General features: G+C 38.6%; 1 protein-coding gene across 9 annotated transcripts in view; it reads left to right on the forward strand.

The window, feature by feature from the left end:
* Nucleotides 1-27,492, forward strand: part of ADAMTS3 (ADAM metallopeptidase with thrombospondin type 1 motif 3) — a 335,418-nt gene that overhangs the window by 277,993 nt on the left and 29,933 nt on the right. For 5 of the 9 annotated variants that reach the window (XM_081587042.1, XM_081587023.1, XM_081587033.1 and 2 more), the window contains 7 exons: nt 17,565-17,648; nt 19,879-20,035; nt 20,892-20,997; nt 21,394-21,537; nt 22,168-22,300; nt 24,262-24,375; nt 26,525-26,670. In XM_081587042.1, the coding sequence (XP_081443168.1) occupies nt 17,565-17,648; nt 19,879-20,035; nt 20,892-20,997; nt 21,394-21,537; nt 22,168-22,300; nt 24,262-24,375; nt 26,525-26,670 (884 nt within the window). The remainder of the gene's footprint in view (nt 1-17,564; nt 17,649-19,878; nt 20,036-20,891; nt 20,998-21,393; nt 21,538-22,167; nt 22,301-24,261; nt 24,376-26,524; nt 26,671-27,492) is intronic. The other 4 variants (XM_081587060.1, XM_081587070.1, XM_081587052.1 and 1 more) reach the window with 1 other exon arrangement.

Consider the following 27,492-nt stretch of genomic DNA (forward strand, 5'->3'; position numbering starts at 1 on the left):
ACTTTTCCCTTTCATGCATTGGAGAAGGAAACGGCAACTCACTCCAGTATATGCCTGGAGAATCCCAGGGATGGGGGAGCCTGGTGGGCTGCCATCTATGGGGTCGCACAGAGTCGGACACGACTGAAGCGACTTAGCAGCAGCAGCAACAAGTATAACCAAGAAAAACATTTGAAACACAAGTCAAGCAAGAGTAATGTTAAATAGCTTTGGTTTATCTGCTATTTTTAATTAGATAGTTGCCACTTTTTTGACACAAATGTATTTCCTTTGTTTTAGGGCCTTATTGCCTAATGATAGTGCTTGTGTGCTTAGTTGTGTCCGACTCTTTGTGACCCCATGAACTGCAGCCCCCCAGGTTCTTCTGTCCATGGGGATTCTCTAGGCAAGAATACTGGAGTGGGTTGCCATGCCCTCCTCCAGGGTATCTTCCCAAACCAGGGATCAAACCCATGTCTCCCGCATTGCAGGCGGATTCTTTACCAGCTGAGCTACCAGGGAAGTCCAATGATAGTGATGACTGTGCAAATGAATATGCTAAAGTTTTTTACGTGATTTGTCATGGGAATCTTGGGATTTGGACACTGACTGGAAAGACAGCTCACTGAGTTAACACTTTCCTCTGGGGTCACAAGTGAACAGGCCCCAGGTGATTTTAATAAGATTCTTTAAGAGGAAACGTGCCCTCCACCCATCCCCCAGCTTCTTTGCAAATGAATCAGTGAAGGTGAGACTCTCCTTTGCCTTCCATCTACTTTTATTTTTAACTCATCCTCTTTCATATAACTCAAAATTTCTCCCAGACTCATCTATAAAGAAAAAATAAACAGATATGACTATATTTTAAAACAACGTGAGGAGCCATCAGAATAATTTAAATTGAGGGACACTCTACACAATAACTGACCAGTACTCTTCAAACTATCAAAGTCTTGAAAGAAAAACTGAGGAACTGTTCCCGATTTAGGAACGCTAAGAAAATATGGCAACCAAATGTCATAGATTGGATCATAGAGCAGTAAAAGGGTATTTGTGGAACAGTTGATAAAATTTTAAGTGAGTCTTTAGGTTAGTTAATTGTATCACATTAAAATTTATTTTCTAAGTTTGTACTGTGTATTATGGTTATGATGAATGTTAGCATTTGAAGAACTTGGGCCAGGGGTGTATGGAAATTCTTTTTTCTCTATTTCCAATCCTTTATATAAGTTTGAAATTACATGAGAATGAAGTTAAAGAAAAAAGTAAATGCATTAAAAGAACGCCTGATCTGATGTTTGCTCCTGTTTCATTTATTGTGTTTTTAACTTTTAAAGGTTATAATATAAAATGATATTTTTTGAGAGACTTCAATTATGGGTAGAGATGGGTTGTCAGAGAAAGTGATTTATGTGTTTTTTCTAACCAGAGCAGGAAGAAAATATGCAATGAATATATGATACAATAGTAAATAAAGTCAATATTAAAATATTAAAAACTCTTTACCCTTAAGCATCAACTTTCATTAAAGCATAGCTGACATATAATAAAATATGCATTTTAAGTGTATAGTTTGATAAGGTTTTATTAAAAATTAATTTTTTTTTGTTTCAGCATAGTGTTCTTGCAAATACTTTCAGAGTTTAGAGCAAATAAATTGAAGCTTGCCTATCCTTCCTTTTCTCAGTAAATGACTCTTTTAGGCATCCATTTATTCAAACCAGAAACCTTCTAGTATAATATAGCTGTTTCCTCACTTGTGGATATACTTTACTGGGGGAAATTAGGTTTGTAAATTATTATGTATAAAATCATCTAGAAAGTGCTAATTGACTGAAAGCAAGTATAGATTCTGTGCTATGGGGGAAGAATAGTAGGGTTATCTTTGAACTAGAGATATGAAGAAGAAGTATGCTTGAATGTTAGAAGTTAGATCTTTGAAGATGAACAACAGGGAATTCCAGTCAGAGAAGATAGTTGAATATTCCAAGTTCCAAATAGATGCACAGCATATATTTGAATTTGACTACATACAGGTTACATGAAAGAGATTAATGTAAAATGAGAAAATGAACTTAGATAGCAATTATAAAACTTTCCAGAGAGGTTGCTCCTTTTTGTTTACTTCTGTTTATAGTTTCTGAGCCAACAATGGATGGATGTTTACTATGTTTAAGACATTGGGAGCATATAAAGAAATTCTTTGTAGATTAAGACCAGGAAGCACAGATTTTGGTAAAGATGACGAAATGAAGACCACTCTTCTAAATGTTAGTTTGATTTGAAAGAAGTAGAAGCTGGTGCTACAGGATCATACCAGTTTTTGCTGTTGTTGTTCTGGAACTGGTTAACTTTTACCAAATTATTAAGTGAAAGTCAAAAGGATATAAAAGGCATATGTTCCAGCTACTTTAATCCTTTTAGAAGCTAGAATTTCTCTCATCCACTGCAACACCTAACTAGTACTTACCATTTGTCTTGACTCTGGGAATCATTTTCTTTCTTTGCATATTCACTTTTACACATTTTGGTGATGAAGATTGATGGCATTACTATCTTATTGTTATTCTTTCTTTGTCTCATGCAAAGCTTTCCTTTTTATTATGTATTAATATATCTATTTGTGACAGGATAAAGAAAAGTTAAAGAAGTATTAATATTCTAATATTGACTAAAATTAACCTACTTAATTTGCTTTAAAAAGCAACCCAGAAAGCAGATCCTGTGTTGGTTTTCACAATCATAATAAATTGGTATCATAATTTGAAGTCCACATATATTGGGACTAGTAAACAAAAATAGCACGAGTATAAATTGTGTAAAAGTGAATCTATTAATTAAACATTTATTCAACTATCAGTCCAGTGATTCCTGCTCTTAAGAATCTTATGAAAAAGAAACCCGAGAATCATGGAATTTCCCATTTGGAAGTACCATAAGAAGCGTATTATTATTATCCCTTCATTCTATAGATGAGAAAATAACAGCACATATTCTGTACTATTTTGTTTATAGCAGTTATTGTTGGTGAGATGAAATTAAATGTATTGGCTTCAGAAAACCTCATCTTTCCACAGTTTCCGTTGTGTTCAGAACCAAGGCTATGGGTAGAAGATATCATGACAATTAAAATCCATCTTTGGTGCCTTTGTTCTTTGTTGTCTCCAAACTTTCTTCCCATTGTTCCTTCCTCCCCCTTCATCTCCATTTTTCTTTTCTGGTAATATTTCATTTATCAAGATCAGGGTCAACTCTCAGCTCCTGTGAATCTTTCACAAATCATCCCCTTCTTACTATAAAATGTGTGAATTCCTGGCAGTAGCTCTCTGATAGGTTGTTTGCTCCTTGAGTGCAGTTACTATGCATTTTTAAGCTTCATATTTACAGCATCTAAAACAGTGTCAGGGCTTCCCTGGTGCTAGTGGTAAAGAACCTGCCTGCCAGTGCAGGAGACTTAAGAGTTGCAGGTTTAACCCTTAGGTCAGGAAGATTCCCTGGAAGAGGACATGGGAACCCACGCCAGTATTCTTGCCTGAAGAATCCCATGGACAGAGGAGCCAGGCAGGCTACAGTCCACAGAGTCTCAAAGAGTCGGACACGACTGAGTGACTTAGCATACACACATGCAAAACAATGTCAGCCACATAGTGTACATCCAATAAGTAACTGATTCAGTATTTTAGCAAATATTTTAATGCCGTGTACCAAGTATTTAGTTGGGAACACAAAATACATTTCCTCTTCATATTCAGATTACAGATTGGTGGGGAAATCAAGCAAGCACATCAAAGGTTATGATAAGAGCTCCATAGGGAACCAACGGTTTGCTTAGAAAGGGAATAACAGGGCTAATGGGTGGAAGGGACAGTCTCCTACCAAGAAATGATGGTTAAGTTGAGATTGAAAATAAAAGAAAGAGCCATTGAACAAGGGCAAGTATTTTAGTTAGGAAAAGAAAGCCACTGTGGCTTGAGTCTATCATGCAAGGAGTCAGGTGGAGCTTGAGGAAGAGGGCAAGTATCTTTCAGGTCATGGGAGGAGGCTGAATTCAATTTTAAGAGAATTAGTGGAAAGTCATCAAAAGCCTCTTTCTGTGTTGTAAAAAATAGATGGCAGTGATCTAGGGACAATGAAGACAGATCAATTAGAAATCAATTGTAGATGTCTAGGCAGATGATAGTTTACTGGACAATGATGATTACAATAATAAGGGAGTATTCATAGTAGAGTGGCTTCCCAGGTGGCAGGAGACTTGGGTTCATCCCCTCGGTCAGGAAGTTTCCCTGGAGAAGGAAATGGCAACCCACTCCAGTATTCTTGCCTGGGAAATCCCATGGTCAAAGGAACATGGTGGGTTGCAGTCCATGAGATCGCAAAGAGCAGGAAACGACTTAGAGACTAAACAGCAGCAACAGAAACATTCATAGTATAATCAATAGAATTTGTCAGTGGATCAAATAGGGAGCTCAAGGGAAGGGAGGAATCATCGTGATTTACACTTTTCTGGTTTGAATACTACTGGGTAACGGTGCCATTCACATAGATGGGGTGGCCTATTGAAAAAAACAAAAGATTGTGTAGAATCAAGGCTAACGATGCAATCTTTGAAGATATTAGAAATAATCTAGTTTCAGGTCTAGATTCAGAAGAATGATTTAATGTCGTTAAGGATGAGGGTTTATACTACTGGAGAAGGAAATAGCAACCCACTCCAGTATTCTTGCCTGGAAAATCCCATGGACGGAGGAGCCTGGTGGTCTACAGCCAATGGTGTCGCAAAGAGTTGGACACAACTGAGCAACTAGCACATTTAGCCTTTGCTGTGTGCCTGGTCCTGATGTTAAATGCTTCACAAGAATTATAGAAAATTCTTCAACTGTAGGTTCATTTTCAGTCCTAGTTTGTAAATTAAGAGATTGAAATATAAAGAACTTAGGTGATCTTTCCAGAGTCAGACAGCTAAAGGGTGGCATAGTCAAGACGTGAGCTGGATAGATCCTTCTGCCTTCAGAAATGATTGCTCTTCCTCCTTGGGCTTTAATGCCTCTTGTTACAAAGTTGATGCATTTTTGTATATCCTTTGCCAAATAAAATTCTGTTGTCTTTACTTGTTCCTTTGTCTTGTTAGACTACCATTCAAGTCACTGAAATTGAGAATTCAATTACTTGTGTGATTGAATCAAATAGGCTAGCAGTCTAGTTGAAGATTCTCCCTAACAGGGTGATAAAGCAGATTCTGCAGTTGGAGGCGGGGAAAGGGGGTTATTTTCCTTCCATGTGCTGGAAGTTTCTTGTCACCAACACTTTGTGGTGGCAGGTATCTCTGTCATTTGCTAAGATCTGTAAGGTGATCTGGGTCTGTTGTGCCTATTAAAATGTTCAGTGCCTGCAGAGTCAATCCCTTAATCTCAGGATTTACCAAGAGAAAAAGAAAACAATTCATTTAAAAATGGGTAACTCCCAGTGTGAAAAAAAAAATCTTGTACTTCCAAGTAATCATTAATGTTTAAGAGCATTCAGTTTTCTCAGGTACTAAAATTGGCCACCTATGATGGACAATGAACTGGGAATTCATAGATGTGTTTTACTGGATATGGTAAGCTTCCCTGCCTAATACTTTTACAGGAAAATGTACACTCCCGGAAGTAGCTAGTCCTAACAGAGCATTAATGGACTTATTCAAGGATTAGCAAACTAATGTGGTTATTGGTTACTTAATGATGATTCAATCCCTACACTGCTTTTAATTTCTTAGCTAGTGTTTCTGAAAATGCTGAATGTGAGTTCAAGGCAGATTTATCTGGGGAGTATACATGTTCAGGCAACTTGAGCGAATCATGTAGCAGTTCTGTGATTTGGGTTATTGTCTTTAATTATCTTTAATCCATTCTTTACATTTGAATTCACATCAGCCCTCCAGACATTTATTCACCTACCAGACATACCCTCCCTTAGGCCAAGTCCTGTTAGATTCTAGGGAAGCAAAAATGAATATAATTTAGCGCCTTTTTCATAAGAAGCTAACTCTAGCAGTGAAATAAACAAATCAAGAAGTAATAATAATAAAATGTGATAGTTTCTTGAAGAGATTCAGCTACAAAATACTGTGTAAACATTAACTGAGAAAGAGGGGATGTGGTTTGGCAAGTAACATTACTGGCAAATGAAATCTTCATAGAGGATGTGTCATTTGAGTTGAAACTTAGAATGAATTAGCATTTCCCTGCTAGAAAAAGAGAAGATGGGTTCTGGGAGATGGGGAACAGATTTTATAAGGATTTTAAAAGTGGTAGCTCATGATGTCTTTGGAGCTACTGGAGGTGGAGATGGCAGAAGGTGAGGCTGAGTAAAGAATCTGAGGCTGTCTGTAGAAAAATGTATGTACTATCCTGAGGAGTTTGAAATTCACGGTGCTAATGAACAAGGTTTATGAAAAGGATTTTAAAGATTAGTCTGTGTTTTAAAAAGAGAATTCAGGATAAAATTGAATGATTTGGAGGAAGAGACTCTGTTAGGCATTGTGCTATGAACATAGACACATAGTATTAATATATAAGTGCCCAAATAGGGGACAAACTATAGTCCATCTGGCTTCAAATTCTTTGTGATTTATACTATCCCTCCCTACCTCAAAAAACTTACTATCCCCAATGTGGATTGAACATACAAGGTCACAGAGACAGACTGGAGTAAGCACACATCATTTCAGCCACCCCTTGTATAAATATGTACACCTTCCCTGGAACATCCTGGACCCGTCATTCTGGAAGAAACTCCCTTCTTCACAGGTGAAATTAACATGACATGATAGGCAAACAGTGCTGCTGTTTCATAGGTCCTTTAATTTTAACTGAACAAGCAACAAAAGCTTGTTTCCCTGGTTTGTTTCAGCCTTTATTTTTTTCAAGGGTCCTACAGCAGAAAAACTTTTTAGTTTGCTAAGCAAATTGTCTTTCTCATTCTTGAAGAAAGAAATCAGTTCTGCCAGAGCTTTTGATATGTTTCCACTGTTCCAAAGGCTGGAAGACTTCATGAGGCCTTATAGCTGAATTGCCTATTCTTGGTCCACCCAAAGCTCCTTTGACGCCTAGGGAGGTCAAGCATAATTAACCGTAAAACAAGAGCCTCATGCTTATGGAGAACAGCTATGTGAACCCAATAACCTGTCCTTCTGGAGAACTACTGAAATGAGCCCAAATTACCCAAATGAAAATATTTGCAAACGTTTTAAGAGGTGGTTGCAGCAGTTCAACTCAGTAGGACACATACTGAGGTGCTGGACGTGAGGTGGACAGGAAAGAGAGATGTGAGAGGTACTGCAGGACTTGGTAATATACTGACTATAATGCTTGAAGAAGAAAGAATCAAGATGGTTTCATCTTTGGGGTTTCCCTAGTGGTCCAGTGGTTAAGAATCCACACTTCCAATGCAGGGGGTGTGGATTTGATCTCTAGTTTGGGGAAATAAGTCCCCACATGCCACTCGGTATGGCCAAAAATAATTTTTTTTTTTTAAAAGATGGTTTCATCTTTAACTGTGATAGAATACTCAGAGAGAAGAACAGGAGAGGGTGAGTATATTTTGAGATATATTGGTGGATTTCCATATAGATAGATCTCTTACTAGAGCTGAACAGATGCCTAAGAGAGGTGAATTAGTGTGAGATATTTGGGATTCATCAGTCTATAGAAATTGGTTGAAGAAACAGCAGTGGGTGAAATATTGCAGGGAAAGTATGTGAGAAGAGGATCAAAAACAAAACATTGAGACACACTGACATGTGTGGCTGAGCCAGTGGAAAAGGAGCAATTATTAAAATATAACTAAGTAACTTGAATATCATTGATTGATGAATTTGAATAATATCATTGATGAATATAGTGATAAACAGTACTAAATGGTACAAAATATTGTAGGTGGCTTTATTTTTTCATGATGAAGGAAAATTGAGAATATTAGTAAAAGAAGGAAAAGAACTCCAAGAAGGGGAGTGATTGAATATGAAAAATGGCATTGATTTTTTGAAGCAAATAAATATCTTTAAGGAAGTGTGAAAGAGCCTAAAGGAAGGAAACTTAGCACTTCCACCATGACAGGAAGAAAAAGACAGGCAAGATGGTTATAACAGAGAACAGACATTGTTGTCATATAGACTTATTGGATTTGTAGCTGTGCTAATCATTTGGGGAACAAATTGCATAACTTCTCTGGGTCTCAGTCTCTTTTTTACATAATCAAGATGTCTCCTTCATAGTGTTTGAGATTCATGATAATGGAGGTTGAGCTTTTATACCAGCTCCTCCCTTTTTCCTGGATAATTTGTCCCCCAGAGAGGCAACTGCCTATTTTCTTCTTGTCCAAATGGGTCTTCAGGCTCTGAGTCCCCCGGCTTCAGGTAGCTTCTTCCTCTCTCTCTTGTCCTTTAGCTCATCACTCAGATTTTCTTTATAGCACCCTTTCCCATCCAGAATGACCTCGTCTGCATGTCTTTTTGTGATGATTTATATTTTCCATGCTTAGTGCCTATTTTACCTATTAAAATATATTCATGGTAAAAGCGGGGTTCCCTAGAGACTCAGTGGTAAAGAACCTGCCTGCCAATGCAGGAGACTCAGGTTTGATCCCTGGGCCAGAAAGATTCCCTGGAGAAGGAAATGGCAACTCACTCCAGTATTCTTGCCTGGGAAATCCCATGGACGGAGGAGTGTTGTGGGCTACAGTCTATAGGGTTCCAAAAGAATTGGACACAACTTAGCAACCAAACAACAATGGTAAAAACAGAGACTTAAACTCATTTGTCATTCAGTTCCCCACCCCTAGGACCCTTAGGCACAATTCAGTTCACTAAATATTAGATGAGACTATTCATAAAAGGTAGTTATTAGGGAAGGGAGAAATTAGAGGTTTGAGATTAAGAGATACACATGCTAATCATGCTAATTTGCTTCAGTTGTGTCTGACTCCTTGCAACCCTGTGGACCGTAACCCACCAGGCTCCTCTGTCCGTAGGATTCTCCAGGCAAGAATAGTTGAGTGGGTTGCCATTTCCTTCTCCAGGGCATCTTCCTGACCCAGGGATTGATCCTGCATCTCTTACATCTCCTGCATTGGCAAGCGAGTTCTTTACCTCTAGTGCTACTGTATATAAAATAAATAGTCAACAAGGACCTACTACTGTCCAGTGCAGAGAACTATATTCAATATCTTGTAATAGCCCATAATGGAAAAGAATATGAAATAAAGAATATAACTGAGTCACTTTGCTGTACACCTGAAACTAATACAACATTTTAAATTAACTATATTTCAATTTTTTAAAAAGTAGTCATTATTATTCTGAAATTGGAAGTGAGGGAAAAGGAGTTGACAGATTAGGAGACAGCTACACCCTGAGTAAAAATATAGAGGACAAGACTGCAAATCTAAGCAGATATGTGTTTGGAACTTTTTGCTCAACAAGGTATGGTTGTGGATAGAGTAATGTATTTCCAAGTCTACTATAGAATTCTTTTATGTCCAGCCAAAGTCACTGAGGCTGTCTTGTCATTACTTCTTTGCCTTTAGTTAACAAAAAGTCTCTTAAAAAATTATACATGTATACCATTTATTTGCTTCTACATAATGTTACTAATGATGGCTAACGATTTTTGATTTTATATTTGCAAGGCCCAGGCACCTTTAAGTACTGTACATATGTGACCTCCTTTATTCCTTTCAGCAATCCTATAAGGACAGTAGTGTAATTATCCCATTTTACAGATGAGAAGACTGAGGCACGAAGACAAATAAGATGCCCAAGGTCACGTAGCTAAGAGCAAACATAGGCAGTTTGACTGTGTAACCCATACCCTTAACCACTGAGCAATACGGCCTTTCAAGACCTCATTCCTCCGTCCTAAAGAAATATGTTTGTTTTTTTTTTTGTCAAAGGCAGACAAAGCTGTTCATCAGCTAGTCAGACAAAGCAGGTCAGAGTGTCCTGCCAGGGAAATGTCCTGGAAGAAATTGTCCTGTCAGGGAACAAACCTGGAAGGAATTTTCCTCTTAAGGAAAGGAATACTTGATTTACTTAATCAAGTAAATCAAGTATTCCTAAAATCATTACCTTTCCCTGCCTTCACATTGGCAATCCCTTCCAATTTAAGGTTACTTAAAAATTAATATCCTATTTACCCCACTTTTCAGGTAATTGAATAAATATTCTGGGCTCAACCCTGATCACCTTATAGAAAATCCACCTGTGCTCCTTAGATTGCCTGACATGGTGACAGGATATTCAGTTTTGCACTGATAAACTTTGATTTGCCTTATGTAATGTCTGATATATGACTTCTTAGAATGTTTATGCTTAATGCTTTGCTTACAACCCAAAACACTGGTTATAAATTTCAGCCTTATCTTTTCTTTTCCTATTCAGTTTTTCCAGTGATTTGCTCCAGCTCCTTTTCATTTTTTCCCAATATATTTTTAGATTATATTGACCATCAACAAATCCTTATTTGGAGTCAATTTCAAGTCTAATTAATTCTTCATTTCCTTAAAATTTACACAAAGGAAAATTATGAAAAAGAAGTAAAGTTTTTTCAAGTTATCTTTATCAGTATGCTTACACATCAGTTTCCTAAACTCGGAGGTAATGAATCACTATTGATTTTTCTAAAATTAGATTTGTTTTGCATCGCGACAGTGCTGTGGTCTGCAGGTGTGTAGAAGTGTAATGAGTTGCTAAAAACTACTGACTCTGGAGCCGGACTGCTTAGGTGTTCATCCTTTACTCTGTGTACTAGCTGTGTGACCTTGGGCAAAGTACTTAACCTCTCTGGGCCTCAATTTTGTTAGATGTAAAATGGCGATAATGATATCTTTAAAGTTGTTGCAAAGATTATGGATTATTTGATTAACATAGGTAAAAGATTTAAAACCGAGTCTGGAACTTGGAAAGCTCTGTGTAATGCTGGTTTTGTGTGTTCTTGCTTCTGCTCTAAATTAGGAAAAAGTAGCTTTCCTTGTCACTAAGTGTCGTAAAAATGCTTTCTTAAAAAATATTATTTTCATTCATCTTAACATATTCAAAATTTTAATTCAGTATGATCTGTTGATTTCTTTCTGTATATCATTTATTGATTGTTAAAACTCATGATCAATTTATACCCAAATCCTAAGTTTCTTCATGCCTCTCATATAATGTTTTAATCAGAAGACACTGAAAAACAATCTACATAAAGATGTCTTCATTATTTTTTGTTTTTTAAGAGTCCAGTCACTCAATGTTTTCCTCAGGTTAGAATATTTTTAAATTCCTATTTCATTTTAAGGAGCTTATTTTATTTATGTGTAAATATACAAAAGGCAGACATACCAAGTGGTGTGTAAGTACATTCAGGTGTGTAACACAGCTGCTCCTTCACCCACCTCTAACATGTACGTACTGCCCTCTGCTGGAAAGAGTATTTTTGAAAAATAAAATTGTTAAAATTTTCCCTTAATTTTTTTTGATAATTTAAACTGTATCTTTGATTCTATTATTATTCTATTGAGAGTAAATAAATTTACAGTACAAGATTTTTCAAATTCTTTTCAGTGAAAACTAAGATGGGGAGAGTTATGTTTTTTGTTTGTTTACTTTTTTGCTTGTTTTTGTTTGCTCTTTTCGGGTAGGTTGGAAAATATCTTCAAAAGCCTTTAAGACTTTTCGTATGGATAGGTAGAAGTGTCCTTATGTGCCTTTTATTTTGCCGAAGGCAGTTTGTGGCATTTTGTTTGATTTGAACAGCAGCTGTGTGAAGCAAAAAGAGCAAATATGATTATAATTTGCCAGTGAGAAAACAGAGGCTCAGAGAGGTTAAGTGACCAACCCAAAGTCACTCAGTTTGTCGGTGGCAGATTTGGGACTAGAATTCAAGTCTTTGAATATATTTAATCCTGTAATGCTGATTATTTGTCCAACTCTTATCATATCCTGTGTGTCTCAGAGCCTAAAAAACTTTACATCTGTTATTGATAAGGCCTGGCAAGATGGCAAGCAGTCAATTTATTAGGTATATTTTAAAAGTGAATAATGTAAAGGAAGCAACTTTTTAAACCTTGAAAAGCAAAATAATAAATGATATCCAGTGCTTTGCAAAATAGAGACACCTAATATTTGTTGATTAGCCACATTGAAAGAATATTTTCTCCTATGTATAAATACTATTGCCTTATATTTGATTATTTCTATCCATGTTATACTCTGAGACAGTTTCACAAATTTGTGCCAACTTGGAACATTCCATAACTGATCTTGATTTCTACTGGGGTACTCTGTTAACTAATTAGTCTGGCATAATAGAGACTATTATTAAATAATACTTTTCTTTTGGTGAATGGTAAATTTAAAAAGTGAATGGTAAATTTTTAAAAAGTGCCTTTTTATTTCATCATTTTATAATATAGTATTGCCATTGAGAACATGAATTGTGTCCTATATATTTTCTCAGCACTGTGCTGATTTTTAAATTTACCAAACTAAAATGAATTTAATAATTTAGCGTGATTATATGTATGTTATGGGCTTCCCTGGTGTCTCAGATGGTAAAGAGTCCTCCTGAAATGCAGGAGAACTGAGTTCAATTCCTGGGTTGGGAAGATCCCCTGGAGGAGGGCACAGCAACCCACTCCAGTATGCTTGCCTGGAGAATTCCATGGGCAGAGAAGCCTAATGGCCTCTAGTCCATGGAGTCACATCGAGTTGGACACGACTGCATGACTTCCACTTTCATTTTTCATATGTACATTATACTAGCTCAGATATCACAAGCTATTTGTTATAATTGCCACCTTTCCTTTATTTTATGACTCTAGTGGTTTTCTGACATAAGAGTTTCCCATAGCATTTAAAAGTGTCATTGTCACTGATATTCAGCCATGGCTGTAAGGCCCTCCCTTCCCTGCATCACTTCTCATCCAGAAATTAATTTAGTTCTTGTTGTCTGTTTTTCTTTAGTTTAAAATTGTATTGTTCCCTGATTTTGCGCAGTCACTAACATTGATTTCAACATCTTGTACATTAAATGCATTTACATTTCAATTATTGATACATTAAATACATGTTAGGACATCCCCAGTGGCTCAGTGGTAAAGAGTTCACCTGAAATGCAGGAGACACAGAAGATGTGCGTTCAGTCCCTCTGTGGGGAAGATCCCCTGGAGAAGGAAGTGGTGACCCACCCAGTATTCTTGCCTGGAGAATCCCATGGACAGAGGAGTCAGGTGGGGGCCACAAAGAGTTGGACATGACTGAATGACTAAGCACACACTAAGTACATGTTAAAATTTTGTGTGTGAAGCCTTTATGCTAATTCGGAACAATCGCCTTATGAGAAGTCTCTTGGAAACTCCATGAGTTTCTGTAGATGACAGGCCTGGCTTCAGACATTTACTTGTATTGGAGTTATTATGCTAGAAATTTCTTATCTGATAATCATGAAGAAGAGGGGGATTCAGTCTTCAATGAGGCACTATGAGGTATGGAGTAAGATAACAGAATCTGCCCATGGCCAAAAGCATCATAAGAAATTACAGCTTTTTGGCCAGCATTCAATTCTCCTTATATTGACCTGAAATCTTCCCCTTTAACAGCGAACCCATGGTTTTAGTTTTATTTGCCGTAGATATTCAGAGCAAATTGAACCCTTTTTCCGTATGGTATTTTCCTTCTAGGTCTTCTGTTCTACTTCCTACGCTCTTATGTGCTTTAATGTACTTTTCTCCTTCTCACTTTTAAAATTTTTGAGCTGTTGTGTGCATAAATTAAATCCTACAATTCTTACCCCAGTCCTATGAGATAGTATTCTTATTCTGTCCATTTGATTGAGACTCAGAAAGATGAAGCTTTCTGAAATGTCAAGAAAGATGTCAACTGAGACTATTAGTGGCTCATGTCAGGCTCTTAGCCACTACATCTCTCCCACCAGGTTTATGCGGCCCATTTTCTAGGCTCCTTGCTTAGAGGACTCTGGTTACGTTCCTGTTTGTATTGTTGCTGTTGTTGTTTAGTCACTAAGCCGTGTCCACTCTTTGTTACCGCTTGGACTGAAGCTGGCCAGGCTCCCCTGACCGTGGGATTTCCCAGGCAAGAATACTTGAGTGAGTACTATTTCCTTCTCTAGGGGATCTTCACAATCCAGGGATCAAATCCACATCTCCAGCATTGGCAGACGAATTCTTTACCGCCACTAGAGAAGCCCTCCCATTTGTATACATCTCTTTCATCAGACATTATAGACAAAATGAACTGAATGCTACAGATGTACAATGGCCTCTAGTTGAATTGCTTGGGCATGTGGTACCAGCCTGCACACTTGTGCAATGCAAGAGTGAATTACAGATTGTTTTCACTCCTTGGCTTGTCTTGAATAGTAGTTAAATTGGGTCTTACCATTATGTGTGTGTGTGTGTGTGTGTGTGTGTGTGAGTTTGTAAATGTATATCTATATATACATGGGTTTCCATGGTGGTTCAGACAGTAGCGAATCTGCCTGTAATGCAGAAGACCCAGGTTTGATCCCTGGGTCAGAAAGTTCCCCTGGAGAAGGGAATAGCAACCCACTCCAGTATTGTTGCCTGGAGAATCCCATGGACAAGGAACCTGGCAGTCTCCATGTGGTCGCAAAGAGTTGGACACAACTGAGCAACTAACACTTTCATATGTACTGTGTTTTTCCACTTAAGAGTACCCTGAATCTTTACTTGGTAAACTACACTTTATCTTCTTTAGTATATATTAGCTTCCCTAGGTCTTATACCTCCATTTTAGTTGTTCTTCCCTTTTTTGTTCCATCTCAAAATTCAGTAAGTGTACCTTTACCAGAGGACTTCCCTGGTGGCTCAGATGGTAAAGCGTCTGCCTGCAATGCAGGAGACCTGGGTTTGATCCCTGGGTCGGGAAGATCCCCTGGAGAAGTCAATGGCAACCCACTCCAGTATTCTTGCCTGGAAAATCCCATGGACAGAGGAGCCTGGTAGGCTACAGTCCATGGGGTCACAAAGAGTTGGAAACGACTGAGCGACTTTACTTACTTACCTTTAACCTACATTTAACACTTTGATATTTAAAGTGTTCTGTGTAGTCTGATTAGATTCCTGAAACTTTTCATTTGAGATTTCTTGGTCTGTTTCTTGGTCAGTATGATAAGAAATCCATAAATTTCTTCTTTTAGAGCATTCTATTATCCTTGAGTTATATTTCTTTTTAAGGCTTCTCTCTATGAGATTTTGCCTATCTTTCCTCTGTGCCTTCTGTCCAAACCTCCCGGGTCTTGAATTGAATTGAGGTTCATTTTCCATCCCTCTTTCAGTTATTATGACAAATGTTGGTTCCCTGTTCCTGGAACAGCTAAGAACTTTGAAATGTAGCCAGATAAAGCCACCTTTCCCATTTCTGCTAGCATTTCCAACTTACTAGCAATTTTTATTCACACCAATTTTGCAGTAGCATAACCAGAAGATAGAAGTCATTTTGCTTTTCTGCATGGTTGTACATGTTCAGTCGTGTCCGACTCTTTTCAACCCTTTGGAATATAGCCCGCCAGGCTCCTCTGTCCATGGGATTTTTCAGGCAGGAACATGAGAGAGTCATTTCTTAGGCAGGTTGATAGGAAGTCTAGGGGTCCCCAAGGAGAGAGGGGTCTGGAATTCTCAAGGAGGAAGAAATGACAAACTTTTTTTTTTTTTCTTTTCTCTCTACATTCCTTAGGATTATGTAACAATAATGTATCCAGCCTGAAGACAGTCTCTGGATTAAACCTTCTGGCTAATCCTGTTATCTTAAAATGTAAATGATGGGAGTAGGTCTAGTGAGGTCTTTACAACCTCCAGACATTCTTTTGATTCATTGGAGAGTATATAACTCCATTGCTAACACTAGCAAGGGGGTACCCTTTCTGCCAGCTTCTGATGCCTATGTCAGAAGCTTTCTCTATCTCCTTTATACTTTAATAAAACTTTATTACACAAAAGCTCTGAACGATCAAGCCTCATCTCTGGCCCTGGATTGAATTCTTCTCCTCCGGAGGCCAAGAATCCCGGCATCTTTCCATGGTTCAGCAACAACCTTTCAAATACTGGAGTGGGTTGGCATTTCCTCCTCCAGGGGATCTTCCAGACCCAGAGGTCAAACCCACATCTCCTGTGTCTCTTATGTTGCAGGCAGATGCTTTACCGCTGAGCCTTCAGGGAAGCCAGAAGTCTCTTTAGACTGTCAATAATTGACTGTTTCTGCATGTTAATTAATCTCTATGGTCTTCATCTTCCTCATCTATAAAAATCTGTTGGACTATGACCTCTGAGGTTGCATAAGTTCTAATATCTATGGTTTTAAAGTATACCAGATTACCTGTCGAAATTTTAATTTAACATTTAAAATTAAATCAAGAGCAGTGACTTAACTTTGCCCCTCTAAGGTTTACCCAGGACTGATATTATATGTACTTGAACAGTCATCTTATCTTAGTAATTCAAATGTGGAAGGATTTCTTTACTGTAGGACTTCTAAATAATCATTGTCTCAGATGCCCCACTCTTGGGGTGGAGGAGGCATTGGGAGGACCACCCAGTTACTGGACCACAGGTACCACCACAGCTCCTGCACACCAGCTTCCCTAACAAGACGTAGCAGCCCTGGTGGTGACAGAGGTGCCCTGAAGGACATGCTTGCTCTTTTTCTTCACATGGTTGCCATCCCTCATGCTGCCAGATGTTTCACCTGAATCGTGGTCTTGCTATAGCTTTTGTCTATTTTTTGGCTGTCCTGGGTTTTCATTGCTGCAGGAGGGTTTTCTTTAGTTGTGGCGAACAGGGGCTATTCTCTAGTTGTGGTGGACAGGCTTCTCACTGCAGTGGCTTCTCTTGTTTTGAAGCATGGGCCCTAGAGCACTTGGGTTTCAGTAGTCAAGGCTCACAGGCTTAGTTGTTGCACGGCATGTGGGAACTTCCCGGAAGTGAAGTGACAGTCGCTCAATCGCGTCCAACTCTGCGACCCCATGGACTATATAGTCTGTGGAATTCTCCAGGCCAGAATACTGGAGTGGGTAGCCTTTCCCTTCTCTAGTGGATCTTCCCAACCCAGAGATCGAACCCAAGTCTCCTGCATTGCAGGTGGATTCTTTACCAGCTGAGCCACAAGGGAAGTCCAAGAATACTGGAGTGGGTAGCCTATTCCTTCTCTAGCAGATCTTCCTGACCAGGGATCAAACCTGTGTGCCCTGCATTAGAAGGCAGATTCTTAAATGTGATTGCTTCTGATGAATTTTATCTATGGATCATAGTACACCTGGATTCTTAACACTACAATAGTTTAATGAAGCCCTTTTACAGCCTATTTTCTATGTTCATGATACTACAGGGTTTACAATATCAGTAACTCACATAGCCAGGAATCATTCCAAAGTTAAAAGTAAATGATTTCATTTCAGATATCAGTTTAAACTAAAAAAAAAAAAAGTGACTTGACTCCTATATTTGGGATTACACGGCCATTTCCTTAAGTGTACATCTCCTGAAGTTCTTTATGTGGCCTTTCTTCTAGTAATTATCTCCTTTGTTTCTAGGTGAATGAAATTTACCATGATGAGTCCCTGGGAGTGCATATAAATGTAGTCCTGGTACGCATGATAATGCTGGGTTATGCAAAGGTAAAATGTCTTACTGTATGTGAACTGTGAACATCAAAGAGTGGGTTAGCAAACAGATTAGTCTACTGAAGCTGTAATAGATATGTCTCATGTAGACCCCATTTGCTCTGAATTGAGAAAACTGCCCCAATGAATGGAGAACTCTAACTTAGAGTAGATAATGTATGATTTTTGTGCTGGTATCATTTGATGTGTTTACCTCTGTCTAATGGAACTGGAGATAATTATCCTGATTTTAGGTATGACAATATAATGAAAAAAGAAGATTTCCTTAATATTGAAGGACAGGGAAGCCTGGTGTGCTACAGTTCGTGGGGTCGCAAACAGTCAGACACAACTTTTCAACTGAACAACCACCACCAGCGTTAAATTTATTAATCCAAAACACATATGCTGAGTGCCTGCTCTGTGTCAGATGCTTTCTAGGTGCTTCAAATATATCTGTGTGTGTGTCAGGCTGTGAAAGTCACTCAGGCGTGTCCAACTCTTTGTGACCCCATGGACTATATAGTCCATGGAATTCTCCAGGCCAGAAAACTGGAGTGGGTAGCCGTTCCCTTCTCCAGGGGATCTTCCCAACCCAGGGATCAAACCCAGGTGTCCCACATTATAGGCGGATTAACAAAATAACAAGAGATCCTTACTCTCTCATGATTTCTTAAAAGGAATATTTCACATCTTTCCAATTAATAAAAGCGAAGCATACAGTGAATTTTTTTTAAAGGCATTAATCTTATAATCTTGAAAACGAAGTGTTGGGTCAGAATACATACAATAGGCATTTTTATGTACTGTAACTTTAGCTGGCTTTAAAATGGCACTAGTTGGATCTCTGTCCTTGGAAATAATGGAATGGATGAAATAGTCTCTCCCTTTGAGGAGAAAACATAGGGGAAGTGACTAACTTGGCAGCTTTCTTGATGTTTAAAATTAAATTCCCCCCCCCCCATAGTTAATCCTCCTGATTATGGAATACTAATGAAATATGCATTTAGCAAAAACAGGGGGAAAAGTCCATGTGTTTACATTTTATTTTATGTGAAAACTCACCATTTCTGGTGAAAGGGTGTCATTGATCTTTAGTTTCTCCCACAAACCTGACCTACTTTGTGTCTCCAGCACTGAAGGCAAGTCAACTCCAGCTGGAGATGTCAAGAGCCTTCAGTTGGTTGTTAAATCATTTCTTTGGAGAAGTATGTGATCAACATATAACAAACCAAACTTTTTTTTTAACAATGTAATCACTGATAAAACCGTTTGCTGAAATGTAACAAAACTCTCAGCCAGTCAGCCAAGTAAGAACTAATTTGAGGTTCGAAATTCAGTTTCTCATTCCATCAGAAGGACTCAGGGAAGTGTGGTTCCTGGGTTCTTAAAGGATGGGGCCTTTCGCTCTGAACTTTTATCTCCTGATGACAATGTGCATTCCCCAGTGGCTCAAGTGGTAAAGAATCCACCTGCAGTGCAGGAGATGCAGGAGACATGGGCTTCACCCTGGGTCGGGAAGACCCCCTGGAGAAGGAAATGGCAACCCACTCCAGTATTCTTGTCTGGCGAATCCCATGGACAGAGGAGCCTGTTGGGCTACAGTCCATAGGGATGTAAAGAGGTGGGCATGCCTGAGCACACACACACGTACGCACAGCAGGGCTCCCAGGAATGTCACTCCATTTCTTGGAACAGCAGGATATGAGTGCCCCCTCTCTTCATTGCTGTGAGGTTAAAATAAAGGGCAGTTATTTTTTTCAGTGTGAGATTTATATAATTTGACTGCTCAAAACTATATAAGCCAGCTTTGATTAATTTTGAAGCAAAAAATAAAAAATAAAAGAAACTGAAGATCTTTGGCTTTAACATTTCTGGAGAAAAAGTCTCTTTCCCAAATATTTCCATCTATCTTCTGTTATTGTTCTTAATATTTATCTAGATTTTTTACCCAGTTGATTAATACTGAGTTGCTTCACAGTAGCAAAAAAATTCATCATCATGTATTTCAGTTAATGGTGTCAGCCACCTTTCACACAGATAATGTTGATCATCATAAAGGTATCCCTTAGGTGCATTTAGAATTTCCAAATGGGATTAGTTATCCAAACAAGCCCCCAATAATATTATAGTACATTATTTAATTATTGTAATCTCAAATGTTAATTTCAGAGAAAGTTATTCAATGAAGCTTTGGGGAAAATATTAATAGTATGTATGTCTTTAACATGTTGTTTTCTCCTAGTCCATCAGCCTCATAGAAAGGGGAAATCCATCCAGGAGCCTGGAGAATGTGTGTCGCTGGGCTTGCCAACAACAAAAATCTGATCCTGATCACTCTGAACACCATGATCACGCAATTTTCTTAACCAGGCAAGACTTCGGACCTGCTGGAATGCAAGGTATTTCCATTACTATGTAGCAGAAAAACTTAAGGGCATGACTTTTCAAAAATATAACTGAATCACTTTGCTGTACACCTGAAACTAACACAACAGTATAAATTAACTATCCTACAATATAAAATAAAAATCTTTTAAATCATAAAAAAAGAGGAATCCTGAATCAGGAAGTCTCTTCACATGTTCACATCTCTACTGTCACTTTCATCTTTGCCTCTGCCAAGCATACATTTGCTTTCTGTTGCTTCCAGTGACTTCTGTGGAATTCACAATGTTAAATGCCACCTAAATACCATGATATATTATGCTCTCCTTTACAATAATGGGGGTACATTTGGGGTACAGAGGGGCTGCTATAAAATGCAGTGCAATTTCCACTGAGTGTTTGGAAGGGGAAAGGAGGTGCCATGGGAAACGTCTGTTGCCGAAGAACTTTCTTCCAAAGTCAGCTTACATCTACCTGTCTAATCAACTCTGATGTAGACTTCAAAAAAAAATTAGACTGACCACTTTCTTTTCAACGTTGATGGAACCTCTGGTTCCCTTCATCAGTACCATGATTTGAAGGAACATTCACCACAGCAGAAAGGTAGGGCTTAGTTGGTGGGCAGAGCAGAATGGTAACCGTAGGTAGTTCCTTCCCTTAGGAGAGGAGAAAATTGCAGACCCAGTGAATCCTTTCAGAGCCCATTACCTGTGGCTTTCCCAAGAGAATGTGGCAGGATGCTAGCAGCGAAATAATACTGCCTCTGTTTCTTGAAAAGCTTTTTTCTTTTGCCCTCGGCAAAGGTCCAGTAGTAATTCTTAATGGGTTTTCTCATAAAATGAAAATAAAAGTAACTGTTATTCTCTACAGGATATGCTCCAGTCACAGGCATGTGTCACCCAGTGAGAAGCTGTACCCTGAATCACGAGGACGGTTTTTCATCTGCCTTTGTAGTAGCACATGAAACTGGCCATGTGTAAGTCACTGTTGACAGCTATAGAGTGGGGAAAAAAACAAGGTCTTTTCTTTCTGCCTCTCTCAGTATTGTTCATACTTTGGGCAGAGCACATGCCAGCGTGCAACTCTCACCCTCTTGCCAAGTTTGAGGAGCTGAAAAGAGCTAAGAGGTCATGCACTGAAACCAAATGAGTGACTGGCCTGCAGAGACACTCGTGGGCTTTTCGTAGCTATAGAACAAAAAAGGCATTTCTGCCAGATTGCTCCCAGTTTCAGTGTCTGTGACTCCTCCACAAAAGCCTTGTTAGCTTAGAAAAATACCTATTTCCTTGTACTTATTTTCAAAACAGAAATTATGCCAAACCTGTAGTCCCTATGTTGATTCTTACCAGTGAGGTCTCGCTCTGTGTTCTAGGTTGGGGATGGAACACGATGGACAGGGCAACAGGTGTGGTGATGAGACGGCTATGGGAAGTGTTATGGCTCCGTTGGTGCAAGCCGCGTTTCATCGTTACCACTGGTCCCGGTGTAGCGGCCAAGAACTGAAAAGATACATACAGTATGTCTCCTTCTTTGTGTCATGAGAACGTTACAGTAGAAATACAGACGTGAAACTGTCTCTTAGGACATTGATCATAACCGAACTCCCAGTGAATGAAAACTCTTGTTCATGGTAAACATTTTCTTGTGACTCAGCTGTTGGCACAGTAATTCCATAATGTGATTGTAATATTTGAAGCCGTAAGCCTAGACTTGAAGTGACTTTTTAACTGTGATTTCCTTTCAGTAAATTCTCTGTGGGATCTTTGACTGATGGTAAAAGTTGATTTGAGGATGAAGAGAGGGTGGTCACACAATGCCTGCATAGGGTATACCACCTGTACCCCATAGGGTGGATGTCAGGATCTGCCCTGCCACACCGTGGGGGTTCAGCTAGGGACATGAACAAGGTTGTTACAGTTCTACAATGTTTTTGAGTATGCTTGGCTTATTTTCCTAAGAAGAATAAAGATGAATGGTCTTTTTCTAAATGGAGCTGAAACCAAAATCCTTAAAAGATATGCTTTCGTGAACTTGCTTTATGATCTGATGAAATTCCAGAGTATGTAACCTAAGAATACTTTCTCACTGAGACATGATAAAAAAAAAAATGAACATTTAGCTGTATGCAATATTTTCCTTCCTCCAGTTCCTATGACTGTCTCCTTGATGACCCATTTGAACATGACTGGCCCAAACTCCCAGAACTTCCTGGAATCAATTATTCTATGGATGAGCAGTGTCGTTTTGACTTTGGAGTTGGTTATAAAATGTGCACTGCGGTACGTTACAGTCAGTTTAGATTTTTGCATCTTAAAATCTGTTTGTGTAGCTCCTGTTTGGTGACCTTTACAGATTCACTGGTGCAAGAATATGAACCAATGATTTGTGTTTGCTATGTCTCTACATGCTAAAGCTAAGTACTTTAAATATACTATCTTATTTAATCCTCGTGACAGGCTAGAAGGAAGTTGGTATACTTTTATTTTACAAATGAAAAAGCCAAGACTTACAGAGGTTATGCAACTTGCTTAAGTCACACATCTGGTAAATGGGGCTTTTTATATGTTAGAGAAAGCTTTATGTGTTAGAGCAAGAAAAAAATGTATTTCATTGAAAGAAGTTGATCTGCTGTTGAAATTCTGCCTTTGCAGATATACATACATAGCTATTTGGTTTGCCTGTAAGATATACAGTCAGTTCCTGTTTTCCTGCTTTAATGTTTCAACCTGAGAATTCTAAAGCTCTGGCTCAATTTTGTAGAAAAATACAATTTCTGCATTAAGTAATAGGAATTAGAACAAAAAACCCAGATCGAAAATGAGTACTAATTTTACAAGAAAGCTATGACGGAGTTTCCCTGGTGGCTCAGTGCTAAAGAATCTGTCTGCCAATGCAAGCGACATGCATTCAATCTGTGGTCCCGGAAAACCCCACATGCCTTGGAGCAACTAAGCCCATGCGCCACGTCTATTAAGCCTCTGCTCTAGAGCCTGGGAGCCACAACTACTGAAGCCTGTGCACCCTAGACCCCTCGCCCCACAGCAAGAGAAGCCTCCATGATGAGAAGCCTGTGCATCACAACTAGAGAAAAGCCAGTGCAGCAATGAAGACCCAGCACAGCCATAAATAAATAACATTAAAGAAAAAAAAGAAAGCTATGACGATAAGACTGTATGTGAATAATTAATGGCGTGTGTGTGTGTGCTCAGTCATGTCTTTGCTTTGCGACCTCATGGACTGGAGCCTGCTAAGCTCCTCTGTCCATGGAATTTTCCAGTCCAGAATACTGGAGTGAGTTGCTGCTTCCCACTCCAGGGGGTCTTCCCTACCCAGAGATCAAACCGCATCTCTTGTGTCTCCTGCATTGCGGGTGGATTCTTTACCACTGTGCCATCTGGGAAGCCTAATTAATGGCATAGGGAATGAATATGTAGATAAACTGGCACTTGATATATAGGTTTATTTTTTATATCTGAAGAATGATAAGAAATTTACTGTTAGAGAATAGATGAGGAAACAGTACATACAAATATGTGTGCTTACATATACACTTGGATATTATAATATAGTGATTTAGGAAAATAAAAAACATTCTTGAGATGAGAAAACTAAGATCCTGATCTGGCTCTATTACTGTTTGGTTTGTATCTAAAACTATAGTCTTACCTTATAACCCATATTTCTCAGCCATGAAGATCAAATATGTGGAAAGTACTTCATAAACTACATGAATGTATTGTGACATTTTGTTACACCTGGAATACAGTATCTTACACAGAAAGTTTGACAGATATTTTCTGCTTTTAGTGAGCTCATGATGAGCATTTTTATTTTTTATATCTAACTGGTTCATACATACAGGGATAAAGAGAAACCATTTTGATGGCTTGAGAGCTGCAAAACTGCTATGACATTTTCATATTTACAATGTTTGTAATAGTTACTCACTCTTTAAAAATCTGAAAACCATAAGGTAGAAATGGCATGCAGAATAGTAAAAGTCAAGTGGAGAACCAGACAAATCATTGTTCATCAGTGTTCTTTTAGAAGAGCAGAATAAAAGTATTCTTTACTTGGAATTCTTAGGCATGTTTATTTTCTTAACATGCTGCAACTTTGACTATTAACTTGAAATTAAAATATCCAATAAACATGACATGAAGAAACTGTATAGGAGGTATTATTGGTACAAGTCATTCCATCTCTATGTCACTGAGAGTTTGGTTTTTCTCTCTTCCAGTTCCGAACGTTTGACCCATGTAAACAGCTTTGGTGTAGCCATCCTGATAATCCCTACTTTTGTAAGACTAAAAAAGGGCCCCCACTTGATGGAACCGAATGTGCTGCTGGGAAAGTGAGTATAATCTGTTTATACAGTAAAGATTTAAGATATGTTGCATCAGTTCAGTTCAGTCGCTCAGTCGTGTCCGACTCTTTGCAACCCCATGAATCGCAGCACACCAGGCCTCCCTGTCCATCACCAACTCCCAGAGTTTACCCAAACCCATGTCTATCGAGCTGGTGATGCCATCCAGCCATCTCATCCTCTGTTGAAGAATCATCTTTAAAATGACATGTATCGTCACCTTTAAGAAAACTATAAGATGTGAAGTTTCACTGTGGTAATGCACGAACTAGTTTCCTAGAGGTGCTCTAGCAAATTACTAACAAATTATCCTAGAGTGTTTTAAAGCCACAATTATTCTCTCAGTTCTGGAGGCCAGAAAAACAAAATTGGTTTCACTGAGCTGAAATCAGTGTGTGGGCAGAATGGCCCTCCCCCCAGAGGCTCTCGTGGACAGCCTGTTCTTGGCTCTTTCAGCTTCTGGTAGCTGCCTGGGGTCCTTGAGTTGTGGCTGTGCCACTCTGATCTCTGCCTTTGTGTCCTCTCTGCCCCCTTCTCCTCTGTGTGTCCGTTTCCCTCTGCCCCTTTCTTATAAGGATACATGTGATGGCATTTAGGGTTCACCTGAATAATCCAGGGTAATCTCCCCATCTAAAAATTCTTATGTAATTACATGAGCAAAGGCTGTTTTTCCAAATAAGGTAGCATTTACAGATTTTAAAGATTAGCACTTGGCATCTTTGGGACCACTGTTCAGCCCCTGACTGATAGAATAGGAAGCGGCTGCACAGCGGAGTATTTGGGCTCTAATGGGATTTGATTTACTTGCTGGCATCACACTTCTTGTGAAAGTTGTCCAGAAATAAAGTCATGTGAACTTAGACAGAAGATTTGGCCTTGCTCCTTGGGGAAAGATGCCCAGAAGTTTTCAATCTCAAGTTGTGTAGTGAGGATTCAATGCTCAGAAACTGGCCCAGTGCCAAGCTTCGCTACTCATGAGGGGAAAGATCAAGAAACCCCAGACAAAGGCATGTTGAGAACTCACACTGAGGGGCTTTGACTAGTTTGGAAATAAGATATTGTAGATAGGACCAAAACCTGGCAAGGAAAATTTATATAGTTTTTAGTTCTTTTAAAGCCCTTTAAAGCTCTGTTTCAAATGTCTATAAACTGTACTTGCTATCAGAATTGCATACAGAATAGTAATAATAAAATCTGTCATTATTCATGTTTAAACTGTTAGGAATTATGCTAAACTCATAACATACAGCATGTTGCTTTTGGGAAATTCTGTATTATGGCTTAATGACTGAAAAAACAAAAGCAACAGTGAGTTGATTCATTTTTGCTTTATGCAAAAGATATCCTCCAAACCAAATCTGGACATCCAATTTCCCTAAATATATTTGTGTTATGTTTAAATTTCCCGAAGTTGAGTTTTAAGAAACACTTTTATTGTGTGTAGAATAAAAACATGAATCAGAATGTTAGAAAGGAAAAGAACTAATGCCATTTGAGCATCTGCTGTATGTTGGGTACTATAAGCTCTGTGTCTCTACAGTATGTTTTAGTATTCCCCACTTAGCTCTTCTGGTCAGAGGGTCTTACACTATCCATGATCCTTTCCAGGCCCCAATTTCCTCATTTGAAAGTTAAAGATAATATATCTGACCTATCTATTTCTTAGAATCATTGTGAATGCTATATATGTTTTAGATATGTTATATTAATTGTTTTTGAAGTTAAGGCATATAATTTCCTGTCATTATTTAAAGGGGAGCATATTGCCCTTAAAAAATTCCAATAATATGGATAACAAGGGATGAAGCATAGACTAGCACTGACTGGGCAAATTAAGTGCTCAGATCTCCTTATTGATTATGATGTTTGATACTCACTGATAAATGGGTCATTTAAAAACTTGTCTGAATTAACGTTATTTTTTATTTTAATTTTATACTTAAAAATGCAAGTCTAAATTACCCAGTATGTATAGGTCCCCATATTGTTATAATTACTTTGGGATGATTTTAAGTGTATTTTCACCAGAAAAAGAAATAAAAAAGAAAGGAAGTCTTTCACTTGGTGGTCCTTCTATAACAACTTCAATTTTAGCATGTGCACAAAATTTCGTAACTGTTTTTGTCATTTTCCTAAGTGGTGCTATAAAGGCCATTGCATGTGGAAGAACGCTAATCAGCAAAAACAAGATGGCAACTGGGGATCCTGGACCAAATTTGGCTCCTGTTCCCGGACATGTGGAACTGGAGTGCGCTTCAGAACACGCCAGTGCAATAATCCAACGTGAGTGTACCTCCTATCATGCATATCACTTGGGGACAGACCAGAAAATGCCTCAATATTATGTCATTAATGTTCAGTTTCACAAAGTACATGTAAAACACAAACCATGAAAACTAAGCGTTTAAGTGTCTATGTTGGGTAAATCCCCATGAATCCATCTAGTGAAGGGTAGTCCGTGATTAAGGTTAGAGATTGTTAAAGAAATTGCTGTTTAGGAGGCTCTGGAACTGAGCAGGGAAGCAGATCGCTGTGTCCTTAGGACTGGGCACCGAGGCTGTGAGACCCGCTCTAGGAAGCACAGGCCTGTTGGCAGAAGCAGCACTAACCACAGAGGCTCCCTCACTTCAGTGAGAGCGGAGTGCTACCAAGGAACTGTTGGGGGAAAAGTTATCCATTTGCCCTCCCAGAGAAAATTTTTGGAATCCCTGTTGTATGCTTAGCAAACCTTATTTTCTGCAAAAAAAATAAAAAATAAAAAAACTGAACTATCAGACTTATTAGGATAGTCTTCCTTGTGTAGAGTTTAACATTTGGCACCCGTTTTCTTTGTCTGGCAGCAGGATGGCTCTGAGTACATCTTTGTACAAAGACCAAGGGTTACACTATCTGTTTCACAGGAAGAGATGATGGCAGTATTCACAGAAGCAACAAAAACAATAAAAATTACCGTAGTAAGAACGGCAAGGGCTCACCACATGCCACACTCTTTTCTCAGTGTTTTAAGCACAGTAACTCATTTAATCTTCACAATTTTTCTCTAAGAAAGATAGGATTATTGTTTGCATTGGATGTATTAAGAAACAGGCATAGAGCCATGATTAA

The sequence above is a fragment of the Giraffa tippelskirchi genome, chromosome 1, assembly GCF_054371585.1.
Source record: "Giraffa tippelskirchi isolate mGirTip1 chromosome 1, T2T-mGirTip1v1.2.pri, whole genome shotgun sequence".
NCBI classification, from domain to species: domain Eukaryota; kingdom Metazoa; phylum Chordata; class Mammalia; order Artiodactyla; family Giraffidae; genus Giraffa; species Giraffa tippelskirchi.